General features: G+C 41.3%; 1 protein-coding gene across 1 annotated transcript; it reads right to left on the reverse strand.

Moving 5' to 3' along the window:
* Positions 1 to 5,892: 5,892 nt before the first annotated feature.
* Positions 5,893 to 22,582, reverse strand: ttc9b (tetratricopeptide repeat domain 9B). The gene is made up of 4 exons (XM_034548963.1): positions 22,573 to 22,582; positions 21,946 to 22,488; positions 7,026 to 7,208; positions 5,893 to 5,987 (listed from the first exon to the last, which is right to left on the reverse strand). Exons 1-4 carry the CDS (start codon positions 22,580 to 22,582, stop codon positions 5,893 to 5,895), a joined length of 831 nt encoding a protein of 276 aa, XP_034404854.1.
* Between the last annotated feature and the right edge of the window lie 983 nt (positions 22,583 to 23,565).

The raw sequence follows: 23,565 nt of genomic DNA on the forward strand, positions 1-23,565 counted from the left end.
CACCATCTATGTTTTTATTCTATATGATAGCATCTGAGCAGTGATGAAAGAAGTACTCAGATCCTTTTCTTAAATAAAATTAGCAATGCAAGAATGTTTATTTAATTTAATGTTTAACACTTTATTACAAGTAAAAGTACAGAAGGACATGTTCTCTAAGTATCAACAGAAAAGTACTTGTTAGATTGTTAATACTAATGCATCAGTGTTTCAGAAACAACCGTTTGTCTCCTGAGTTATTATGTTATTTAATGTAAAATCTTTATCTTAAAAAGACCCGGTGACATCAAAATTAATATTAAAAACATTAAAGAAATAGAGTGGAGTAAGAAGTACAATAATTCCCTCTAAAATATTGTGCGGTAGAACTATAAAGTAGCATAAAATAAAAATACTCAAGGTAAATAAAGGTAAATATGGTTTAGGTGCACCAGCAGAAACAAAGGCCACTGCAGTAACAGACACACTCCTATAGGTGTCACCACTGTGGCCTATGATGTCATTTCCCAGTCTGTTGTTATTCTCCATGTAATGAATTCCTATAGTTGCCCTCTGACTCTGCAGTTGCCATGAAAGGCAATTGAAGGTGCTCTCAGCACAGTTACCTATATTTTAAGGTTCAATTTGAGATGTTAAAGAAAGAGTGGAAAGAAATCTTCTAAATGACAACCAAAATGTGATATTTCACACTGACATGACAACATTGTTAAAGATGGATCCGCTGTACATGCAGTGTGTACAGATGAGGCAAACACACACTCACACACTCCACAGTTGTGTCTGTCAGTGTGACCGCCAATCAGACACCCTTTCAGATGCCAGCCAGTTACCTAGCAACCCCTCTTCACTTCCATGGCGACGCTATTAAAAGCCACAACAAAAAAACAAGCTGAAAAAAGGGACTATGGGCCTGAAAATTAATTGAGGAAGAGAAATAGAGAGAGAGAGAGAGAGACAACTGTTAAAGAGACAGCAAAAAAAAAGTCAGCAGGCTGAGCGTCGCCTGGCCGGTTCACAGCTCGCACACACACACACAGACACACACACACACACACACACACACACACACACACACACACACGGCTGGTAGGAAGAAGACAGTGTGTGCTTTATCTGTCTGTTTTAACAGCAGAGACTCTCACCTTCTCCATCTTCCCCTTCACATGGTTTTCTTAACAGTTTTCCACCCTATTTTCAGTTTTCTTTCCCTTTATTTCCGGGAGCAATCACATCATATTCTGACTATGAAAGGATTCAGGGGGACAGTGTTGGTGTCACTTCAGAGAGGAACAGAGAAGAGGGGAGACCGTTCTGTTACATTTTTAAGTGAACAACTAACCAGAATGGCCTGCCAGTGTTGTGTCCTCAGATCTGCAGACTCTCTTTGTCTAAATCTTTAAACCACGAGTGAAGCTTCATTCTAAAATGATCTGTATGTTGAAACTGAAGAAGAATAAAGTGTAGGATGATTAAAGGGGAACTCCCTGGAGTCAACTTACAGACTCTCAAACCAGAGTTGTGGAGTTTGAAAGATGTCAGTGTTTACCAGAAAAACAAAGAAGATGTTATTAGTTGGGAAATGTAGGATGTTCAATTGGGACCGTCTAGTATTTGTGACAATCAATTCACATGACTCAGGCCAACATGCACAAGAATATATATATATATATATATATATATATATATATATATACTATATATATATATATATATATAGATACTGAGGAGCAATACTCAGAGGTATGATAGGAGCTCTTCTTCCGAACTCCACACCTCCAGACTGTTTATTTAATTTCTTAACTTGTATTCTTCAGCTCCGACCGACGCTGACCTCAACAGGCAATTCATAAGACTTTAAATAACACATTTGGCAGTAGTACTCCCAGCTACCTGTAAACAAACATTGTTTTACAACAACAACAACAACAACAACAACATTATTCTCTTTGTTTTAAACTTTATTCATACTCTTCATTTAGCAGTCAATAGTGCATTCCCAGGCTAGCCGACCAGTAAAACCAGTGATGGAGGCCTCTGATGCTTGGATGTGGAATGGGAAAAAGGCCTCTCGGGAGCGAGGCGGGACAAAACAAAGTCTTAGCTTTGACGTCCCCAGCTTCATGTCCTTCTGTTTCCCCTCCATGTCCACAGAACCAAACAGGATGGAGATCTGTGGCTTTGAGGAGCAGCTCTGCGCTCTGATACAAGTTCACTCCTGCTATGCGTTACTGTTCGTTCCAACTGTGCAGAAACAGAGGAGTCATGTCAAAGGTCAATGCATGAACTCTGAGCCGGTTCTGGATCCCTTGACGAAAAGGGACATCAACAGAAATACCAACAAGTACAGACAGTCACAAAGCAGCTCTGTGGAGGAGCTTTAAATTCTCTTTTCCATCTCTTGCTGATAAAGTCACTTCAGTAAGTAAAGCTCTTCAAAACCATAAAACTTTCCATTTTTGTAATTTTTTTTGTACATTCGTATCATATATTCACAAAAACTAGTCTGACATTTGACAACATTTACCCTCAAATGACATTAAAGCAAAAGAGCAAAAATAATACACCCAGTTTGACTATTCTGTCTCTTTTTTGTGCTTTTTGTTGTTTGTTTTTAAAGCTACACTGATGCAGAGATGGTGTCTCTATCTCTATTTGCACAGATTACGCTCACAATAACAGCCTCGCTGGCAGCTCTGCCATTAATCAAGAACTTATCAGCCAGAAATGAACTTCTTTTATGTGAAGCGTGTTGTCCCTAGATGGTAGTAGTACACTTTGAGCTAGAATGATATAGCACAGCCAGACAATAACAAGATGGTGGACTGGTGCCATGGAGAGAGGACCGTGGGAGGAGACCGATCCCTGAGGGGCTCCTGAGTGAAAAGACGTAGCCCAGGCAGCCATGGAGACCAAGCCTGCAGGTGCCATTTCTTCGCTGTTGTTTGCTGATTGATTTCCTCTGGGATACCAAAGCCTCGACCCCAGAGCTGGGTGATCAAATGTTTTTGACTCAATGTTTTTGAGAATTACATTCTGGCATTCTTTATAATAATCTGTGCTTTACACCAGTGATTTGTTCTCTGAGAAATTAGTGACATCGAATTAATGTAATTCAGCATGAACAGTAAAGGAGTAGTTTAACACTTTGGGAATTAATCCACTTTTTGAACAGATTACAAGAAAAGATAGAACTTGTTAATGTTAATGGGTGGATATTGTCCCCTTTGGCCAGAGCTAGGCTAGCTGTATCCCCCCGTTTCCAGTCTTTGTGCTAAGCTAAGTTAACCTGCTGCTGCTGCAGCTTCATATTAACCTATTACCCAAAATGTCAAACTTTTCCTTTAAGAATATGTTGTTCCAGCAACCATAAAAAGAAACAATATATGTAATATATTAATTTATATTGATATATATCTCATATCATGTACACGATATGGCTAATAAAGCTAAGTGGACACCTCTGGCTGTACAATTTAATCTCCTTTTTGGGTGCTCAGTTCTAAGTAAGGGAAATCTTAATGCTGCAAGAAAAAACTGCGCTTTTCCTGCTTAGACAACTCGAAATGTCTGCTGTGAAAAAGTTGTGTCTGAAATCTCTATTTAGTGCACTGTATCCAGTTAATAAACTAAACTATATTTAGTGTCTGAAAAGTATGCACTTTATAGTGTCTCAGAACAGTATAGGTGGTCATGGTAGTAGACTAATACCTGAAGTTTGCGTATAAGATGTTCAGCAAATATATATGTATTTAAGGCTCAGATGTCCACATACTATTAGCCATATGATGCATGATGCCATAAATGTTTCCAGCTCCAAGTCACTTCTGCTGCTGGAGTGACTTGGAGCTGCAGCTGCTCTACTGGGGATGATGGTGGTGGTGGTGGTGGCCTACTTCTCCCCCACTGGAGCCCCTCTGTATCATGTCGGTCCCCACAACACATGGTGCCATCTTTCCAGAGTCCCATTGATACACTTAAGTCCCTATTTACCTCCAAGCAGGTCACTGAACATATTGGGAGAATAAATCTTTTACAGCATCTTCCTTTGATTTCCTCGTGCGGATCCTTTTGAATATCCTACGCTGTGGAATTACCTCTTATCTCTCACCTTGGCTGAGGCAGAAGGTGAGCCTGATTTATTAAATATCTCTATTTTTCAAGATTGATTTGATACCTACTCTACTGTTGTGATCACAGTCTGTTGCCACCTTCTGTGTTTATAAATGGCAGAATGGATAAAATAGAGGAATGAGAGAACAGTGTGGCATCATGCCATGACAGGAAGCAATCAAGCCGATATAATCCCTATCTCACACATCTGAAGTAACTCTCTGGAGCCGCACATTACATGCAGGAGGTGGACTTGCACACAGGAAAGAGGAAACTGGGTTTCATGTTGTCAGAGAGAAATCGTCAATCCAATCATCTGCAGGACAGCACAGGCAGATTTAAGCCTGTGATAAAGCTATCATATTTGCATTATCAATGATTCGGCTTCACAAGCCACAAGAGAAGCTATGTAAGGTTTGACAACTAGCCATGGATATCCACAAACCATATCATCAGTACTGTTGTCTGTGTTTGGAACCATTTTCAAACACAGGTAGGGGTTTTATCCATCAACAAACTAAGGGATGAAGAAATCTCAAATGGCACACTCTTGATTACGTGCACTAAAGCTGAGTGCTCTAAGATGAGAACGCCAGGACAAATGTGTGTGTGTGTGATTGTTTTCCCTGCACTAACGCTGCCCAGAGTCTCCTCGGTGTGTTATCGATGTCTGGGAAGCTTCAGCATTAGCGATAAAAGGTTGGACCTCTGTTTAGAAGTTTTAAAGTGTTTGTCGCTGTGAAACTTTAAAGTGGATCTTGCCAATGACAGTTGATGGAACTCCAATCCCATTGGCTATTTTCCGTTGTGTCATCATTAACGACAGAGGGAGGAGGGGTGGGGGGCTTCCACGTTCTCAATGGCGACACATAACAACAGATTCAAGATACACCGGTTTCTACAATAGTACACCTGATGATACAAATGCTTTCAACAACAGGTAACTACTGAGTATGATGAACACTGAAAGCAAATTAAAAACCCTAGTAACGGTTTACAAACACCTGAATTAGCCCTTGAATCTAAAAAACAAAAACAGTCCAGAAACTGAGTTACATGGCATCCAGGAGAGAAAGGTGAGACAGTAGAGTGATAGATTAAGCACAGAGGCAGGCGCTTTCTCTACTTGATGAAAGGTTTCCTGTGCTAGTCTGTCCCATAGTCCGCGGCCTGAGTAAGCCCTAGTGGGGTAGGATGTACAATCAAATTAGGCTATGGTCTTGATATGTGTCACACACAGCCCTCACTATCCCCCGCTTATGTTTGCACACACACACTCCCCTTGTGGTCGAGCATCCCGGCCCCGATATTCTCCTCAAGAGTTTGAAGAAAGACGGAGAGAAGGCAGAGCGAAAAAGAGAGAGCAAGAAAGCAGACACTAAATGCCTTTTTTGTCTTAAAAACATTTACTAAATCACGCAAATGTCCATTATTCATATGTATGTTTTGAAGCTCCTTTTTCATTCCACCACGATGACCGTTTCGTATGAGTATAATACAGTTTTTTTAATTTATTTTTTAAGTTTGTTCGACTGTCTGCGTCTAGGGAGAGGAACCGCAGCACCTGAGGGAGAGAAGAGGGAGAAGAAGAGTGAAGAGAAGGAAAAGGAGGTTGGGTTGCAGACAGAGCTTGATATGTCTCCCGTTTGTATCCATCACTGGCGGGTGATTGGGTCTTCTGTCTGTGGGCTGTGCTGCTGTCAGGAGTCGATAGAGGACGAAAGAGGGAGGGTTGATGAGGGGTCAAAGGTCGAGGGGTCAGGAGGGTGAAAAGGTCGAGGGTTAGCCCTGCGTCTCTTTGCCGCTCTCTCGTTCCCGCTGACCACTCTTGCTCATCTTCATCTCTGTCAGCTGGATGTACCGCAGCACGTTGGTATCTGTGACGGAGAGAGAACGTGCAGTAGATGTGAGGCAGGAAGGTTGAAAGCACATCTTTGCTTCAATCAATTTTATTAGCAGTTACTTTTTGGCTTCTTTAATGTCCTAAAAGCAAAAGCACAGCAACAACCTTGGTTATGACAGAGCTCAAATGTGGCACAGGTGGACAGAAGTAAAATCATCATTCATTTCCTCCACTGACATTTCAGGAAATATCTAATAAAGAGTTATAATTCTTGATTAGGGCCAACCACCAATGGCACAAGGCAAACAACTTCAACTACTAATCCCGGGAAGCTCTGCCGTCCACTTGCAATCGAAACATGCACACACATAAAACAGTGCTTGAACATAACGCAGCTTTATTTTGTTTATCAAAACAGCCAAGCTCGTTGATCCGGACTGAAACGAGACTCATCAGAAAATAGATCAATATGTCACTTTTGCACACAGTCCTGCCAATGATGCCATTTTCTTCCACTATTCAAGACGTGTAACAAACAACACAGAGAAGAAGGAGACTGCTCAAGCAAATATGGATGTAAACAATGTGGGTTTCAAGTTATTCCAATACTCAACTCTTTTTATAAAGATGTAAAATAAAACAAGATCAAATATGTCTTTTAGGTCTCAAGAATACACACAATGGGGTCACATCGTAAAATGGATGTATCATTCAGTTTGCCTCAAATTTAAACATAATGAGTTAAAAAAAAAAGGTAATAGAATCTAAATTATTATGTGACTTTTGTTATTGTAAAAAATCAAACCCTGTTAATTCACAAAACAATCAGTCAATAAAAATATCAAGGACGTGACCTCGTTGTCTTCAAAGGTAAGACAAAGGTTTCACAAAGTCTGCATTTTACAGTTAATAATGCATTACGGCTAATGCTCACATCCCCTGTAGGTACACTAATTAAACTTACATTAAAATACTATAACCTAAAACTAGAGTTCTGTTTCAACTTGCAGTAATACGACACTATCCACCTCTGGCACTTGTTATGTGAGTGTAACACACAGTTTATCCTCACCTGTGGGTTCGCGGTTCTTGGCGTCACGCAGGTAGCGTAGAGCACATTCGTAGTCCCCCAGGTGATAGAAGGCGATGCCGGCTCGGTACATGGCCTTGAAGTGGTCTCTGCGGTGGCTCAGCACCTTCAGACAGTAGTCCTTCACCCTCTCATAGTTCACCAGCTCTGACTGCAACAGACACGCTGCAGGAAGGAAGAGGGGGAACAAGTTAATGGCTTGTAAGTTAAAAAGACTTAATTTGAATAATTATTCATTTAAAGCAGTTGCCTCGAGTCTCAGTCAACGACAATTATGTATGTAAAACAAAGACGGGGATATTTTGCTGACATCTCACTCGGCGCCTTTCAAGCAGTTCATAGGAGTTACTATAGTGACTATAAATAGCTAAATACTAAATGTCTCATAGAGAAGACACAAAGTTGTGCAAGCAATTTGAGCCCTGGGGCATGAGAGTAATGTCTCTACATGCTGCTGTTGAGCTCGACATGCAAAAAACAAGAATAGGAGAGAAATTTTATCTCGAGAATGATGGATTGAATACTGAGAATACTGACTTAGCAGATATGTTGTACGCAGAGAGGGCAGAAGAGACGAGGAAAGGAAGTGCAGGATGCCGAGTTAAAGTAAGCGACGGATACAGCAGAAGTCCTGTGGGATGAGATGTGAGCGAACCTTGAACCGACTGGCATGCCGTGAACTGCAATGTGGAGTACTCAGGAATAGGCTTTGTATTTCAGTGGAGCTGAGATCCGCTTAGATCGTCATAACTTCATTAGTAAAGATGCGCGTGCACGAGCGCACGCACACACACACGCACACACACACACACACACACACACACAGACAGACCACTTTTAGTCCACCAAAGCTTTTAAATGCCTGCTGATGGCCAGATATCACTTTGCCCTCCGGTGAAGCACTTGAGGTTTTGTTTCCATTCTTCTTGTTCTTTTTTTTTCTGTGTCTTAATCTATCTGATGATACATCAAAAAATAAATTTCCTTTATCCTTCCTTGTACAACTATTGTCATGTCGGTAACCTTTTTAACCCTCCCTCTCTCCCTCCCTCCCTCCTCCTTCTTTCCCCTGAGTCTGCCCCCCAGCTTTGTGAATAACATGAGTCGGGCACTATTAGCTGGGAGGCCGGGTGAGTCAAGGGTGAGAAGACGGAGGCAGGGATGAGGGCTGCAGCAGGAGATGGAAGAGGAGGTTCATGCGTGGGAGGATAAAGGAGAAGAGGTGAGACCTGTGGGAGACTATAGGGGGAGGAGCAGGGGGGAGTGTGTGGCCCTCTATTTGAACCCATCTCTCTCTGTAAACTTATCCAGACGCAGCTGTTTTGATTTCTGCCAATTACGGATGACGCTAGAAAGAAGCCACCAAATCAATCGATTTTTTTGGCTCGTCAATGTCATAATTATGTTCATATCGGAACACAAAAAATATGAATATTGATCAATTGATCCATTTGGTCTTGCAAAATAGTGTCTTCTCTGAGAAACAAAGGAAAGATTAATACAACAAAGATAAAGAGAATATCCGTGGATGGAAGCAGTTGAACTTGCTCTTGATGATGAGTAACTTACAAAAGAGACACATACACACTTTGTCGTCACGGTAACCTTTAGAAAACCATTCACTCCCAAGTGCATTAGCTGACGTTATATTATGGACATTGTCAGAAATAACAAGTATTCGTTGTGAAAGGAACCCGACCATATCGGATAAGCAATTATTTCGGCTGTATATACAGACTTTAAAGCTTTGATTTCTGGGGGAATGCATTGAACGCAAACATTTGTGTCGGTCTTGGTGTGAAAAGTTTGAAAGCAAAAAATAGTCATCAAATAATCGGTGTTTTTGTTTGGTCTTTCCGATTCGTTCCTCGTGTGCCTTAAATACAGAATACAAAAGGAAACATATGATCCATTTTGTTTTTTACAGCAGCCATTTTGACTCTGTTGTCATCGTAAGAAAACCACAGGTGCTACCGGATGTTTGTAGATGCATCATTAACTCAAGTTACACAGTAGTTAGTCAGCAAAACACAACATATGATGGTAATCAATGATAATAATCATCTCAGATGGTGTTGTTGCTCTTATTTTTCCCGTAACTGCATTAACAGACATCATTGTGTTCATTATCAACTGTTGTCGGTACAGAAATGAGTGGCTCAGATTTAGAGGATGTAAAGACACCTGCAGGCACAACATCAGAAACCTGGATAATGTTATGCTCCATAACCATGTGCAAGTAAACACACTTGGCATAACAGTGAGTCAGCATACACAATACCAGGACCCTGGAATCAAAGCAGCTGAATGGAATTCGTTCATTCAGTTTAAAGATGTATACCTGCTTTATGTACACTGTTACCAAAGGATAGCATCATATTCTCCACAATCCCACAAACATTTCAGACTCTGACTATTTGTATTTCGTAAACTGATGCACTAAAATAACCCATCTCCATCTTCTATACATATTTCCTCCTTACATAGGAGATGTGTTCTAACATGTTTAACTATTTAGTTCGCTGGGTTTTTCACACTGACTAATAAATAGTATTGTTTCCTCCTATTAAGCCCTTTGGTTTTCTTGTCAGTAGTCAAAATGCAACAATACCATTATTACAAGATAGTCGTAAACACACACCATCATAGAAAAAAGAACAAAAGCAAATCCCACCATCCTGTTATTTTCAGTTGGGCTCGTGACTTAGAGCAGCAAGGTCGAAGCTGTTTCCCATCCTCAGTGATTATAAGTCAGCTCAGTACAGTGGTAGTCGCCTCAGATGCCATGTGGCTCTCCTGCACACCTTTGTACAGACTCCACTCCTCTTTTTGATTTCACAACTGTCCGGACACGACATGACTACTCTCATCCCTCCACACACCCATCCATCCATCATCGCTCTGCAGCGGTGGACGGCTTTCAGAGGATTCGGTTGCAGTCCATAATGCAGTTAGAGAGAGTTCACTGGCACTCACACACACACATGAGATATTTAATACATATACACTACGGTGTAAGCAGCAGATACACAATGACATGGGCAGGGTTACAAACACGCGCACACACACACATACACACACACACAAACACACACACACACACACACACACACACACACACACACACACACACACACACACACACACAGTAACACAGGTGACTGCAAACAATCAAGTGGGTCCTGGATCAAATATATGACGACACAACCACACACGCACACAGTGAAACACACAGGTGACTTTAAATGAACTGTTTAATGCAAACTACGGCTAAAAAGATGACTGTACAGATACACACACACACACACACACACACACACACATACACACAAACACAAAGGCAGTGTGCACAAGCAAGTGATGACTGGCCGGCCGCACCCTTGCCCATTAGGCAGATGGATGGCATGCCAGAGGAAATGTAGAGTGCGGTGAGATGCATTAAGGGTGTGATAATGACAGGACCATTGGAGAAGGAAGGGCAGAGGTCCCATAAAAAAACAAGAGAACAATATCAGCTACATTCTGAATTCATTTTCTATATTACTGTTCCTTCTGCACAATTTCAGAATTAGCACAGGAAGTTGTTTTCAGAAACATTGTTGAAAGTTGTTTGGAGTAAGACAGAAGGAGTATTATTTTCCATCAGGTAGAACAATTAAGACACTGATTTGGTGAAACTGTTTATATGATATCCGCGGCACCATTTTAGAAATAGTTCTAATGTATCTCACCTCGTAGATGCTCACTACTGTGTGCAGAGGTCTGCATGGTTATACTGCGGCCTCCTGATGTTTTCACTCGATTGAATTAAGGTAAACACAATTAACGGCCGCTCTGATGCAGCGCTTCTTGACTGCGGATTTATCAACATATCAGTCCTCCATTAAAGCCTGGGGGCATTGTTTGTGCCTGAAACCGGCCTTGAATAAAGCTATAATGCAAAAACTAAAAAAGAATAATGAAAGCTGCAGCTCCTATGAGACAACAACGAAATTAAACAAGCCTGTGTTATTTATATAATCTAATTGATAATTTATTGGATTAACTGAAACATTTTAACTGAAATTTATAATTAGGCAGACAAATAATTGTTAGTTGCAGACCTAGACACAAGCCAAAAAGGTTGGGAACCAAAAAGTCCTTCACAGTCATGCTGCTTAAGTATCACGAGAGATGAGAGAGGAGGAATAATGAGGTGTGACTGTATACAGAAAATCAGTGGCGCAGACAAGATAGATTTGTCTCAATGGGGGCCTGGTTGTGAGGACAGGCACAGAAGAGTGAGCCGAGGCTGCGACACTGGCTGTGTGAGAGCACATTTAGTGTCAGCGTCATGAGTGCAAGTATCTTTCTGTTCCTGAGGAACTTCTTTCTCACTGCCAGATTTAACGAGAAGCAAAAAATAGATGAAACTCAGGAAATTGGAAATAAATGGAACAGAAAAAAAAGCATTTGAACGTCTAAACCCAGCAAAAAGCCAACAGGTGTAGAGCAGCTGTCGACTCAAGTGCGAGTGTGTCAACGTGCGATTCTGTTGCTTGAATAAGAGGTGCGGTGAGTGGGAGTGGTTAACACATGCTCAGAAACCCCACTGGTTTGCCTCAACCATCATGTTTGAAAAACAGATCCTGCATTCGCTTTCATTTAGCTGACAGAGCGCCAATGCCTGGGAGGAATAAGAGAGAGAGAGAGAGAGAGAGAGAGAGAGAGAGAGAGAGGGGGAGGCAGGAAGCTGAAATAAGACGAGAGACAGGGGATGGGGAGGGAGGACAGAGATAGAGACAAAACAAAAATCCAGACACAGCCGAGGGAAAATAATGACACGGTTTCTGTGTAAGTGCAGAGGACAAGAGAAGGGAGACAGACACAGGGCAGGAAGTAGAAGACAAATACCAGATTTACCTCTCTTCTCTTTCTCTACATCACCTCATCTTCCCTCTGAACCCCCTGCCCCCTTCTTCCCCCCTCTCCATCCCACCAGGCGTGACACCACGATCCGGCTAATTTAAAGCAAGTCGTGGCCCTGGTGATTAGTGTGCCGTCCACCACCTTGTAATTAGGCAAATGGAGAGAATCGACATTCTCACACAGACACACAGCCCACCATGTCCTCACACTCGTCCTTCACTCGTCCTCCTCCTCACCTTTCACCACCTCTCCTTTACAAACGTCCGAGACCTGCAACAGATGTATTTACAGAGACAAATGAACCGTGTACAGTCATCATCAGAAAAATCGCCTCACACAAATAATCCCCAAGCAAAATGGGATCCAACACACTGACGTCACAGTTCCCGGACAGTGTAGCCGGTTTCTCCAGGCCCACTAAGAATAGCTCCAACAGGAACCTATTGCAAAGGCCTTCCTCTGTTATTGAGAGGGACAGGGCTACAGTTCTCAGCTGGCTTTATCACCAGGGCTCGTCTGCATTGACACGACACAGCATTCACCCCACCTTCACCAGCCATCCCCTGCATTGTCATCTCTGTTGGTGACAACATAGCAGATTTTGTTAATATTGAAAGAATAATTATTTCAAGACCTCCTATATTTTTGGTTACAATTCTGATTCTCAGATTTGTATTGACAGATTGGCCACTGATCCTCAGTGGGGGTGTGGCATAATTAACAAATCCAGGAGGGAGTCTTTAGTTGGGACCAAACATGTCGTCTTATTTCATCTCATTGTTAAAGAATGTATCAGAATCCTCTTCCATACATCTGCAAGTATCTATTTCACCGACTTTCACACAAACACATAGCTTGCATTTGCATCTTTATTGCATTGGCTGCTTTTCGTAGGATATCTGAGTGTACTTTGAAACAAACAAAATTAACGGTGCCTGTGGATCAACAACAAAGGTGCATTACAACAACTCTTCTATAGTTGGGCAGTGGCAAGCATTTTTAAATACAATAGTTACTATAATCTTTCTTTCTTCCCTTGCACCGTCTCCTCTCATCTACTTGTGTCTCAACTACTGAGAAGTGGCTGCTTTTCATCTTGAACCCTTATTTCATTTTTAAAACTTTTTTTTTTTTTTTTACCAAATGTTGTTTAAAGGAAGGAGTCACTCCCATAATGCAGCAGTTCAGTGTTTTTAGTATTGTCACAATGGGACATAATGAATATGAAATAATATCTTTTCCTCAGAGGGAATATGCATAAGAAATGCTGTGATTTGTGTCTTTAAATACCATTCCACTTAAAACAAGTGGTGCAAATGATCTCTTTAATTATGTGTTACTGTAGTGAAAGACATGGTGTCAAAAACATGTTCATAATGACTCTCTCTTATCGCTCTTGTTTGACTATGGGTCTCAGAGGCTTCACAGGCCCCTCTGGAGTAGCCAGAAATGTAGAGTTCTGGGATCAGCTTTACAAATGAGTCAGAGCCATGTTCAATGAGCATGATGACACAGTGCACACAGGTATAGATTGAGATGTGTGTATTTTGGGAGACAACTAAATGAAGGAAGGAACTCTCCATCATACCTCCATGAGAGTAGTTTGCAAATATGGGAAATGTGATTTTGTTGCTCTCTTGCCAAGAGTTAGATGAGAAGATGGACACCACTCTCATAATAATATGATATGATAATAATAATGATAATAATACTAATACTACAATTGATTTGTATAGCACTTTAAAAGGTACTCAAAGGCCCTTTGCATGGTAAAAACAGAAATAATAGAATAAGTGAGCGTTGGAGGTACTGGGAGCCATATGTGTGTCCAGTTACACTTCAGTGGTCTGTTGCCACACATCCTTATCATCATGCTTCACCATCTACTACCTTGCTCCATGAAACACCCTCCTAAAATAGTCGCTGACTCAGGATTAATGCTCATCTGCTTAAATATTTATACAAGTGAGGAAGCTATCTTCTCTATGACTTCACCAAAGATGAAACTATTTCATGCTCTCCATTGCGCATCGTTTCCAGAACTTAAGCCAAACAGTTTTCTTGTCTGTTCTGTAACCCCACGGTACTCAGAGGGGACCACTGGATTTCCTGGAAACTCATTGCAACATTAATTTTACATCCGCTAAGGGCCAAAGGAAGATCGAGGACTTTCCATATTACTTTTACTTTCGTGAGTAAAATCATGCATTAAAATAGTAGATAAGTGCAGTTTAATAAAGATTAGTAGAGACTTTTATTGAGGTTGTGTCTGTATTTGAACTCTCTGGCAGATACATACATTTGATGTGGCCCTTAGCTTGGCCATTATCAGATTGGTGATGTCATATGTGGACACTGGGCAGACTCTTGTCTTTAGCTCAGCAGATCTCAAGGCTGTGCTTGTTAATATTGATCTATTTCTTAAGTTTTTTCAGTTGGGTTAGGATAATACCCACAATAGCTGTAAAGAAACATGCCCTCTGCATTATACTGCTATAAGATAGATACGGGAGTCTTTGGAAAGGTCAACAGAGACAACTGACAAATGGTTTGGCTCAGAATCTCAGACAAAATCTGCGAGGCAGTAAAATACCTGGAGTAAATTAACGGCTGAAGCATGAGCTTTCATAATTTCCCAAAAAGATACAACCACGTGTTGGCAGCCTGCTTTCTTCTAATAAGAATCAGTGCTTACTCCCACACTGTATTTACACATCCAGCAGACACATAGCAACATTAAGATTAATTTGGAGTCACGTTTCTTTCACATGATGGATGAAAGTCCATTTTAACTCATAATAATTTTAATTTGACAGTAGTGGCGTGAAAGGGGCTTTACCCGTCAGGCTCACACAATCTTTACATGTCACTGTGATTACAAACAGTCTGTAACAAGGACGGGTTTTCAATGTCAGCCCTCAGCAGTGCATGTAACGGGAAGGTAGCGCCGTCGTAGCACTTTGGTAGCACTTAAATGTCTCTTACTGATAGCACTTTGTAGTTTAACTTTATTGAAGAAATTGTACTTGCTTGATTCTTGTTGTTCTGAGTTTGGACTCATGGTTTAATGCACTTATTGTAAGTCGCTTTGGATAAAAGCGTCAGCTAAATGACATGTAATGTAATGTAATGTAACGGAGTGGGGAAAGCTCAGATACTGACCAACATCAGCATGGAGCTCTTTGGATAAATATGAAGAGCCAGTTGGTTTATTCTGTCGGCTGGAGCTCAGGGTGTTAGATATGCACAAATAGCTTATTCTAATTACTGAAAGCTTACAGAGGATACATATTCTGTATTTCTATTTCTGTATTTCTCTCTCTCTCTCTGAGGTGTCAGGAAAAGGGCATCTGTTTCAGTTTCCTCTCAGCGGATGCCATGACTTTTAACTACGGACTAAAAAAAGGTTTGACAGACACTTTCAATTTATTCATTACTTACCACAACTGTCAGTCCATGCATGAAAATAACTGCAGTCCAAAAATCTAAATCCCGCACAGACATACTGTATAGGAAACACATGGGCACAACAAGCTTTTTGATGAATCCCTGAGGTGTCAGAACAATTAGAGAAACATAATTATTGTATGTAAATGTGATGTATTTCAATTCAAATATTCATTCCCTGTTCCAAGCTCGTTAATTAATGCAATGTTTTTTCAGTGTACACACTGTGGTGCAACCAGACCCCATGATCATTGTTGTCAGAGACACTAACCAGACTAAATGTGCCTTAAAGACTCTTCATTGCTGACAGCAAGAACATTTTCCTACAACATTGGAAGACATCTGATTCAGTACAGCTTGAAAGAATCAGGTTTGCTGTGACCTTTTTGTTTTTCAGGGAAATGTCTCAAATAGATTGTCGTGAAATTTGCTTAAATCTATTTATGGTGCACAGAGGATGAATCCCAATGAATTTGGTGACCCTTTGACTTTTCCTCTACTGCCAAAATATTTTTAGTGGAACCTCTCAACAACTGGAATTGCAGAGCATTTGGGTTACAAACATTCATGTTCCCCCACAGAACGAATTGTAATATCTCTCATCTACGATCCCTTAACTTTTCATGTGGCACCATCATCTCAAAATGTATTTTTTTTAATGATCAAATATAAGCATAATGACTGCTGATGGAGGCGCTTTATTTGGCGCTAATGATTAGGACATGGTTGACATTACTCCTGCTAGCATCAGCATGTTAGCATGTACTTCTCTATTACTTGTCTGTTTGTGTTGTTGTTCACTGTGTTAATCTCTGTTTTCTGATGTACTGACTTTATTTCATGGAAAATTGAAGCAATAAACAGTAGCAGCTTCGTGAGCACTTGCAGCGCTCCAATTAAAAACTGATGTGACAAGAAACCTAATAAAAATATGTGCTTGAGGCTCTCGTGTCCTCTTTTTCTGCCTCTCTCTCCTTGCCTGGTCATCTCTTTCCTTTTCCTCTTGACAGATGACTGAATCTTATTTACTCTTGTGACAGGAGTCATCTTGGCCTGCCAGGGCTCTGATATAAATCATATTGGTCTTAATTGAATTTCTCAGCCATCTCACAATAAAAAATAAAAACGAACGCAGCTATAACCCCCCCTCTCCTTAGAGGTCATAGAGATGAGCATTTTCCTCCTCTCCTTCCCTACTTGTCACTTTCCTTCTCAGTCTCCCTTATCTGTCAATAACAGTGGTTCTCAAATGGGGGTGCGCATACCCCTGGGGGTACGTGAAGGCACTCCAGGGGGTACGTGAGATAAAAAAAAAGAAAAGTGCATCCATTCAAAAATCCTCCTTCTCTGCAACGACTGATCAAAACAAAGCAAAGAAACAGACTGTGCCTGGAGAATAGTTTGATCACAGCAGTTGCCTCCCTGCCACCAAGCACATGTTTCTCACTAAAATGTTACCAAAAATGATTTGCGCTGGTTAGGGGGTACTTCACAGGGGGTACATCACTGAAAAAATGTAGAGAACCACTGGTCTATAATCCCATCATATGTAAGACTTCTCCTGCCCCCTTAGTTTAACTGCCTTCCCCATTTCAACCTCTGTATCTTTATGGCCTTCCCCCATCCTCCAAATCTCTCTTTTTCAGCTGTCATTCGTAGGGTTGGCACAGAGGGAACAGTACAGTGTGAGTGGGACAGTAGAGGCAGTGCCAGTCGGACCCGACAGCAATGCCACGCCATCTGCAGCCCTGGCGCATTATGGCTCTCGCTCGACTCTGGCCACCCCTCCAATGACAGGCGTCCACGCACAGAGGGAGAGAAAACTCCAACCAAACCTCCCCCATTTCCCCTTCTCAACCTCGTACAACATTTCTCTCCTCCTACAAGCACATTGCATCGTGCACTTCTTCTCTCCAAAGCACCAAGCATGTCCTTTGCATCTGCTAACTGCTTATTCAACCCTGCTTTATCCACATCTTAACCCCTCCATCTCACATTTCTTCTCTTCATCTAATTTTCCCTCACTTTCATCTTCTGCCTTTATCTCATGCACTCCACCACATCCCCTGGTGACGGATCTGGCAGGAGATGAAAGGGAGGAGTTTTCTATTCTGCTCTTCTTTTGTAGAGAAGCCTTGAATGCCCACTAGGAGTCGGTTTATAATGGACTTGGGAAAGCAACCCGTCTGTGGGGTTACACATCACTGACATTATAATTAATACAACCACCATCTGAATTAAGATTGGGCTTTGAGGCTGTGATGTGGGGAGCTTTCAAGGCGGTTGAGGAAGTGCATTACAGCTCTATGTCGATCTTGTGATTGATGACGAAGGCAGTGCGTTTCCAGCAAGGACACAGATGTGGATGCCACTAACAGACCCATTCAATCTGTAGTCTTAGGCCTGTAATTGTATGTCATGGTTCAGAAGTTCATTGATCGCCCTGAGAATCTGAATAGAGGACACATGATGGTAAACACATTAACAGCTGGTACTCACATGTGATTTGTAATAACATGACAGCTGATCCATGTGTCTTTGCATTTGCACTCGGTATTAAAATGTCTTCTCGTTATATCGATTGTGACGAGTGGGTGAAAATTGCTGGATCTGACAGTGTGCTGTTGAAAGTCCTTCTGCGTGATCAATATCAGGAAAAAAAGCAAACACACTGCAGTCACATCTCTTATATGTGACTCCCAGTGTGTTTGTGATGGGTGAGTGGACGGCTGAGGCGGGCTGAGAGGCCTCTCGCCAACATGTTGCACCACTGAACTGCGACAGACACAGTGGTGGTGTAACCCATTTAGATACAGCCCTAGATGGATGTCCTATTTGGCAAACAAAATAGGACATCCATCGTCCATCGTCTATCGTCTTTATGTTCGACCAAATTGGGTAACATACTGTCAGTGCTTATTTCTGTTGTTCTTCTCTTTAGACATTCACTCATAATGTTAAAAAAAATCACATTTTGTCTTTTGCCAGTATCTTTTCTATAATAATCATCTCGTTTATTCAAAAAGTATTTCCTGTTTTTGAAAACATATTTTGTCTCTCACTGCTTTTCTCTGATCCTTTTAATGTCTTTTTCATCTTGTGTTTTGCATCAGTGAAAAATGTAAGTGAGGCCGCATTCAGCAGCCAGTCAACATCACAGATCCCCTAAGCCAAAGGTGACTGCTTGTTTTGCCCGACCAACAGTCAAAAAATAATATTTAAATGAAATGGAATAGAGGTGTAAAGTTGCAAAAATTTGAAATACTCCAGTTAAGCAAAAGAAACTCAACATAGTACAACGTGAAAAGCTTTCACTTGTGACAACAAAGTCAAGAAGACAAGACACACATCAACTCACAAATGCACGTGCACACCAATACACTCCACTTTAGCTAAATCAGCAATGTTAGCAAAGAATGGCTGGTCCAGCAGCACTGAGAGCAACTCCCCTCCTCTCTCACACTCATCATGTTCTGACATCCCTGAAGGAATGCATATTTAAAATAAATAATTGTGCAAAGTTATTCGGGAGTTGGGTGGGAGAATATTATTTAAAAGTAAAAACATGATATATATTCTACTAAAGTATAAATCACAAAAGAACCATTTTCATCCCAGTGAGTCAAATGTTCAGTTTTAGTTTAAAAAAAAAAAAAAGATTTTCAAATTAAATGTGGGTACAAACAAGTAAGAATACGAATTTTAATTTTCAAGCTGTCACGGATTTCGGGTTATTAGTTATCATTAATGCGGGCATAAGAGCTGTGAGCCAATAATTATATAATGAGAGTTATGTAAAGATGACGATGTTATTGAATTCAGCCCAATGTGGAGTATTTCAATTTTATCTGCATTATTAAAAGGTACGGCTGTTTTATATTTATCTTATTGTCAACAAATGCCATTAAAAAGCTTACAATTGATTGAACTTATGAACAAATATTGATTGTCTAGCTAAAGATACATTAATTAATCAATCAATCAAGCAATCAATCAATCATTAAATGCACAATTTACTCTTGTTAAATTAAAACAAACACAGTGCCCAGTTGTCTTGGGCAATGACTTGGCTTATTTAAAAAAATGTAACTTAATGTTTGTGAGACGTTTTGTTTAAATGATTCCCTCCTCAGTAGAAACCAATGGGCTTGGGTGTAAGAGGTATGGGGGAGAGAAGTCAGAAATACTGAGAAAGGGACTGACTCATTGTTTTGTTTTGGCCTTGAGGTGCAATGTGTGGCATTTTTAATCAAGATAGCCACAAGGATAACTCCATAACATAAATATATATAGGCTTTATGTGGGTTTAATGTGGCATAATGAGGAGCAGACATCAGTCATTTAAATGCACATCAGCAGGAATATGAATACAAATATTCTATAAACCACTGATTTAAACATCAGATGGACAACAATCACAAACAAACAATCAGAGCAAAGCACATGCATTATTGAAGAAAACACAGTCGTCATTCAAAGCAAGGTTGAAATGAGGTTTCTTTGTGTTTATGTGAACACTCCTGTTTGAAGCAGCAGCGAGGGGAGGGTATGAGCAGTATTAATACAACAACAGGGAAAAGGCCCGGTGATGGTTGCCATGGTGAATATGGTCCCCAGTCGAGTCCCTTCCTACCCCTCCTCGCCCCTCTCTTTTGCACCTCTCTCTAGATCGCTCGTATACCACTCAAACTGACTTCCTTGTACTTTCCACTACATCTACTGCGTCTTCCTTCCTGTTTCTCCCCCTAATTATTCTTATGTATTCCTTATTTCTCTTTCCCTCCCTCATCCTTTCCTTCACCCCACAGTGGCCTCCGGCTCCACACTGGGCCCTGGACGCTGCACAGAACAAGGCGACCTTCATTGCATAATGGCAGGCTGACTGGGCAACACCTGGAGACAAGCAACGAGACGCACCGTCACTACTGCCCTCGCCAAGACCCCAAATCACAACACTGACACGGATAGTGTTGTGATGTAACACCATCATCAGCTCACTCCAGGATGACAACAGTCATCATGATCTACTCACTCTGCATCCAGAGCACATACTGTTGTCATAATTACATTTGTATAGCAAAGCTACTGGCAATTGTAATTTTCTCGTGTTAACCATTCATGAGTATTTCTTGATGTTCCTGATACGCTACTTTTGTTGTTACCTGTACAAAATTATTAAAAGGCATATTTCTTCCTGAATACTTTCTATTACAAAACAGTCTGGGCTGATGAACAGTAGCAGATGATTGATTGGTTGAAAAATAGATTCTGTTCAAACTCATTGAAAGCTAATATGAATACCATGTTAATGTTTAATCGATTGGGTGAATGCCATTTGATTCTGCCTGCAATTTTTTTACAAGTGCTGTATTTCACAAAAATGATATCAAGTTTACAATAGAGCTTGAACAAATGGTTGTTTAATAGATTGATCAGCAAAAAGTTGCTTGCAACTGTTTTGATCATCCATCATTTTTATTCACACTTCTAGCTTCACCATTGTGAGGATTTGCAGTTTTTACTGCATTTCATATAAGTTATCTGTTGTTCCATTAAAACAAGATATTAAAACATACGGATTATAAAGCCCCCTACGGCACATTTGTGATTTGGGATACTTAATACATTTTTAAAACTCAGATCTAACAAAAATCTATCAAAAACATAAAATGCTGCTACAACCATCCCAACTCAAGCATGCTTCACTCCATATGTTTTCCTGCAATACACATTTTAGTATAGGCCTTCAGCATTTAGTCAGAGCACAAGGAGCAAAACCAGGACTGCTGGTAAAATGAATGCAGCCTTAAGAAAAATGCAAAAACAACAGATTGTGTAAGAAGCCTGCTGCACCACATTTCCAAAGGTCATATACAATATTGGGATTTAAAAACTTGCGATGGACATGTTCAGTATTTTCTGACATTATACAGACATTGCATAAAAATGGAAAATAAAATAAATCATTATTTGCAACTAGTTTTACAAGTTTATAGGCCTGTTTTTGGAACACCCACATATAGCAACTGAATATAGTAACTAGTGTAAATACTACAGTGCAGACGCCTAATGAGTTAATCTTTTCGGTGCAGGAGCTCAGTTAACCCTGTAATGTCCCTGCAAAGTGGGGCCACATCCTTACATCACCCATCGGATGTTTGAGGGGGCGTCTCTCACCTCAGACCCCCTTGTGAAATGTTGATTCCAACACAACAGCGTGATGAACTCTTCTCATACAGAATGAAAACATGCATATTTCCTATGAGGCTTTGTGGGTGGCCGCGTGACTATTTATTCATTGAATTTTTTTAATTTTCTTATTCTCTCACTTCATCGTCAATTGAAATAACGGGCATGAATAATGCACTAATTTGTTCGGACATGTGATCTAGTCGCTATTCTAAGTGTTATTTCCTCTGGCACTACACACATCCAACACCTGCAGAAACAACCAGCCCATGCAGGCTTGTGTGGACCCGGTGAACCGGAACCAAAGATGGTGTCGGCAGCAGCAAAAGGTGACGGAGGTCTGGGTGTCTTCGCTCACCTGTCAGGCTGTCGTAGCACTCGATCTCGGTGCTCTCCACGGCTCTCCGCTGATCCTCGGTCAGCTTGGCCGCGGCTTGGTTCAGCAGGTTGACCTCTGAGCCCGTCGTCCCGTCGACAACATGCACCCCTTTGAGCTGCAGCAGCGCCCGGTGGTACTTGCCGATCGCTTCCCGAAATTTTTTCTCCTTGTAGCAGCGGTGACCCTCCACCTTGAAGTCGATGGCTTTCTGGATCTTCGCCTCCATCTCCATTTCAGCCGAGCCGACTCGATACCCGCCGCCGCCTCCTTCTCCGTCTCCTCCGGCTGCCGCTGCCAGGCTCCGGCCGCCTGTTTCCGGGTAGCTTTTGAGGCTCTTTATCGGGTGCTGTTTGGCTTCCATGTCTCTCAGTGAAAGCGCCGGGAGCGGGCCATGGTGCTCGGACACGGAGTTGGTGGAGGACTGCAGCAGCGATGCGAAACGGAGCGGCAGAGACGGCTGAGCAGGCTCAAAAAACAGCCAAAGAAACGAGTTCAGGAACGTCTCCGCTTTGTTAGCTTGTGCTTGAAGAACAGCCGTGATATGAAATAAGTTACATTATTTGTTGCAGGTCAAAAGAGATGAAGGCTAGAACAACTGGCACAAACATCCCGACATTTCCCAGCAGTTAGTTTTTCAACCGTCGAAAGAAATGATTCCTCGTTCTGGTCCTCTCGCGGAAGGATGCTGGAGTGGATTTCTATGGTAGCAATCTCCGAGGCACGCGCAGCTTCAGCACCACAAACAGCGCACACACGAAATCCCGTGCCGAACAGCATTGTGGGTAAACAAAAGTCGTGAGGCGTTGCTGCAGTCCATTATTTTAGATGGCAAAAACGGAGGAAACGTGCAGAAATGTCTAACTTGATCGATTAAAAACCACAAATGCATTTTGAACAGGTAAAAACAAGTATTAAAACAAAAAAATAATACATATACATGTATGCCCATAAATAATATCGTTCTTATTTTCATAGTTATTGGACCATTAAGGGTCTGCCCTATTGCCAACATTCAGTCACACACATCCTACATTTACTATAATGAAAGGATTCATTATCATTCTTTGTGGCATAATATTGCACATTACGTCACTCCCATTGTTTGAAAGAGACCAGCCTCATCACGCATACTGATACAGCTTAATTCAGCTTGTACTTTAATTTGTATCCCTTCTGTAGAAATCAGATGATGGCCAAACAGGAGCACCTGATGACTTCAGCTGATAAGGTTTTCAAGGAGACGGCCAGCAGGAGGCTGCAGGTACCAGAAGAGGAGGGAGAGAGCGACCTCAAGGGGACATAGTCTTAATTACATCACTTATTTCTGATATGGTGTGGGGCTAACTGTAGCCCACCAGACAATTATACGATCTCTGTATAAATGTATAAATTCTACATTATTTTCTGCTAAATCGCATAATCATAACAAGGTTACCACCTAATTTCCCAGATATACAAGCAACAGGGCCTCTGCGATGTGTGATTTAGCTGGTGCGCAAAGAGGAAATCCTCACATGGCATTTACCCAGTCCATGAGAAGGCTTTCCTCTCAGTGAGTCATGTCAACATCTTTCACATCTATATTGGTGTATCAGCTCC

This window comes from Cyclopterus lumpus, chromosome 13 (assembly GCF_009769545.1).
Source record: "Cyclopterus lumpus isolate fCycLum1 chromosome 13, fCycLum1.pri, whole genome shotgun sequence".
Classification (NCBI taxonomy): Eukaryota; Metazoa; Chordata; class Actinopteri; order Perciformes; family Cyclopteridae; genus Cyclopterus; species Cyclopterus lumpus.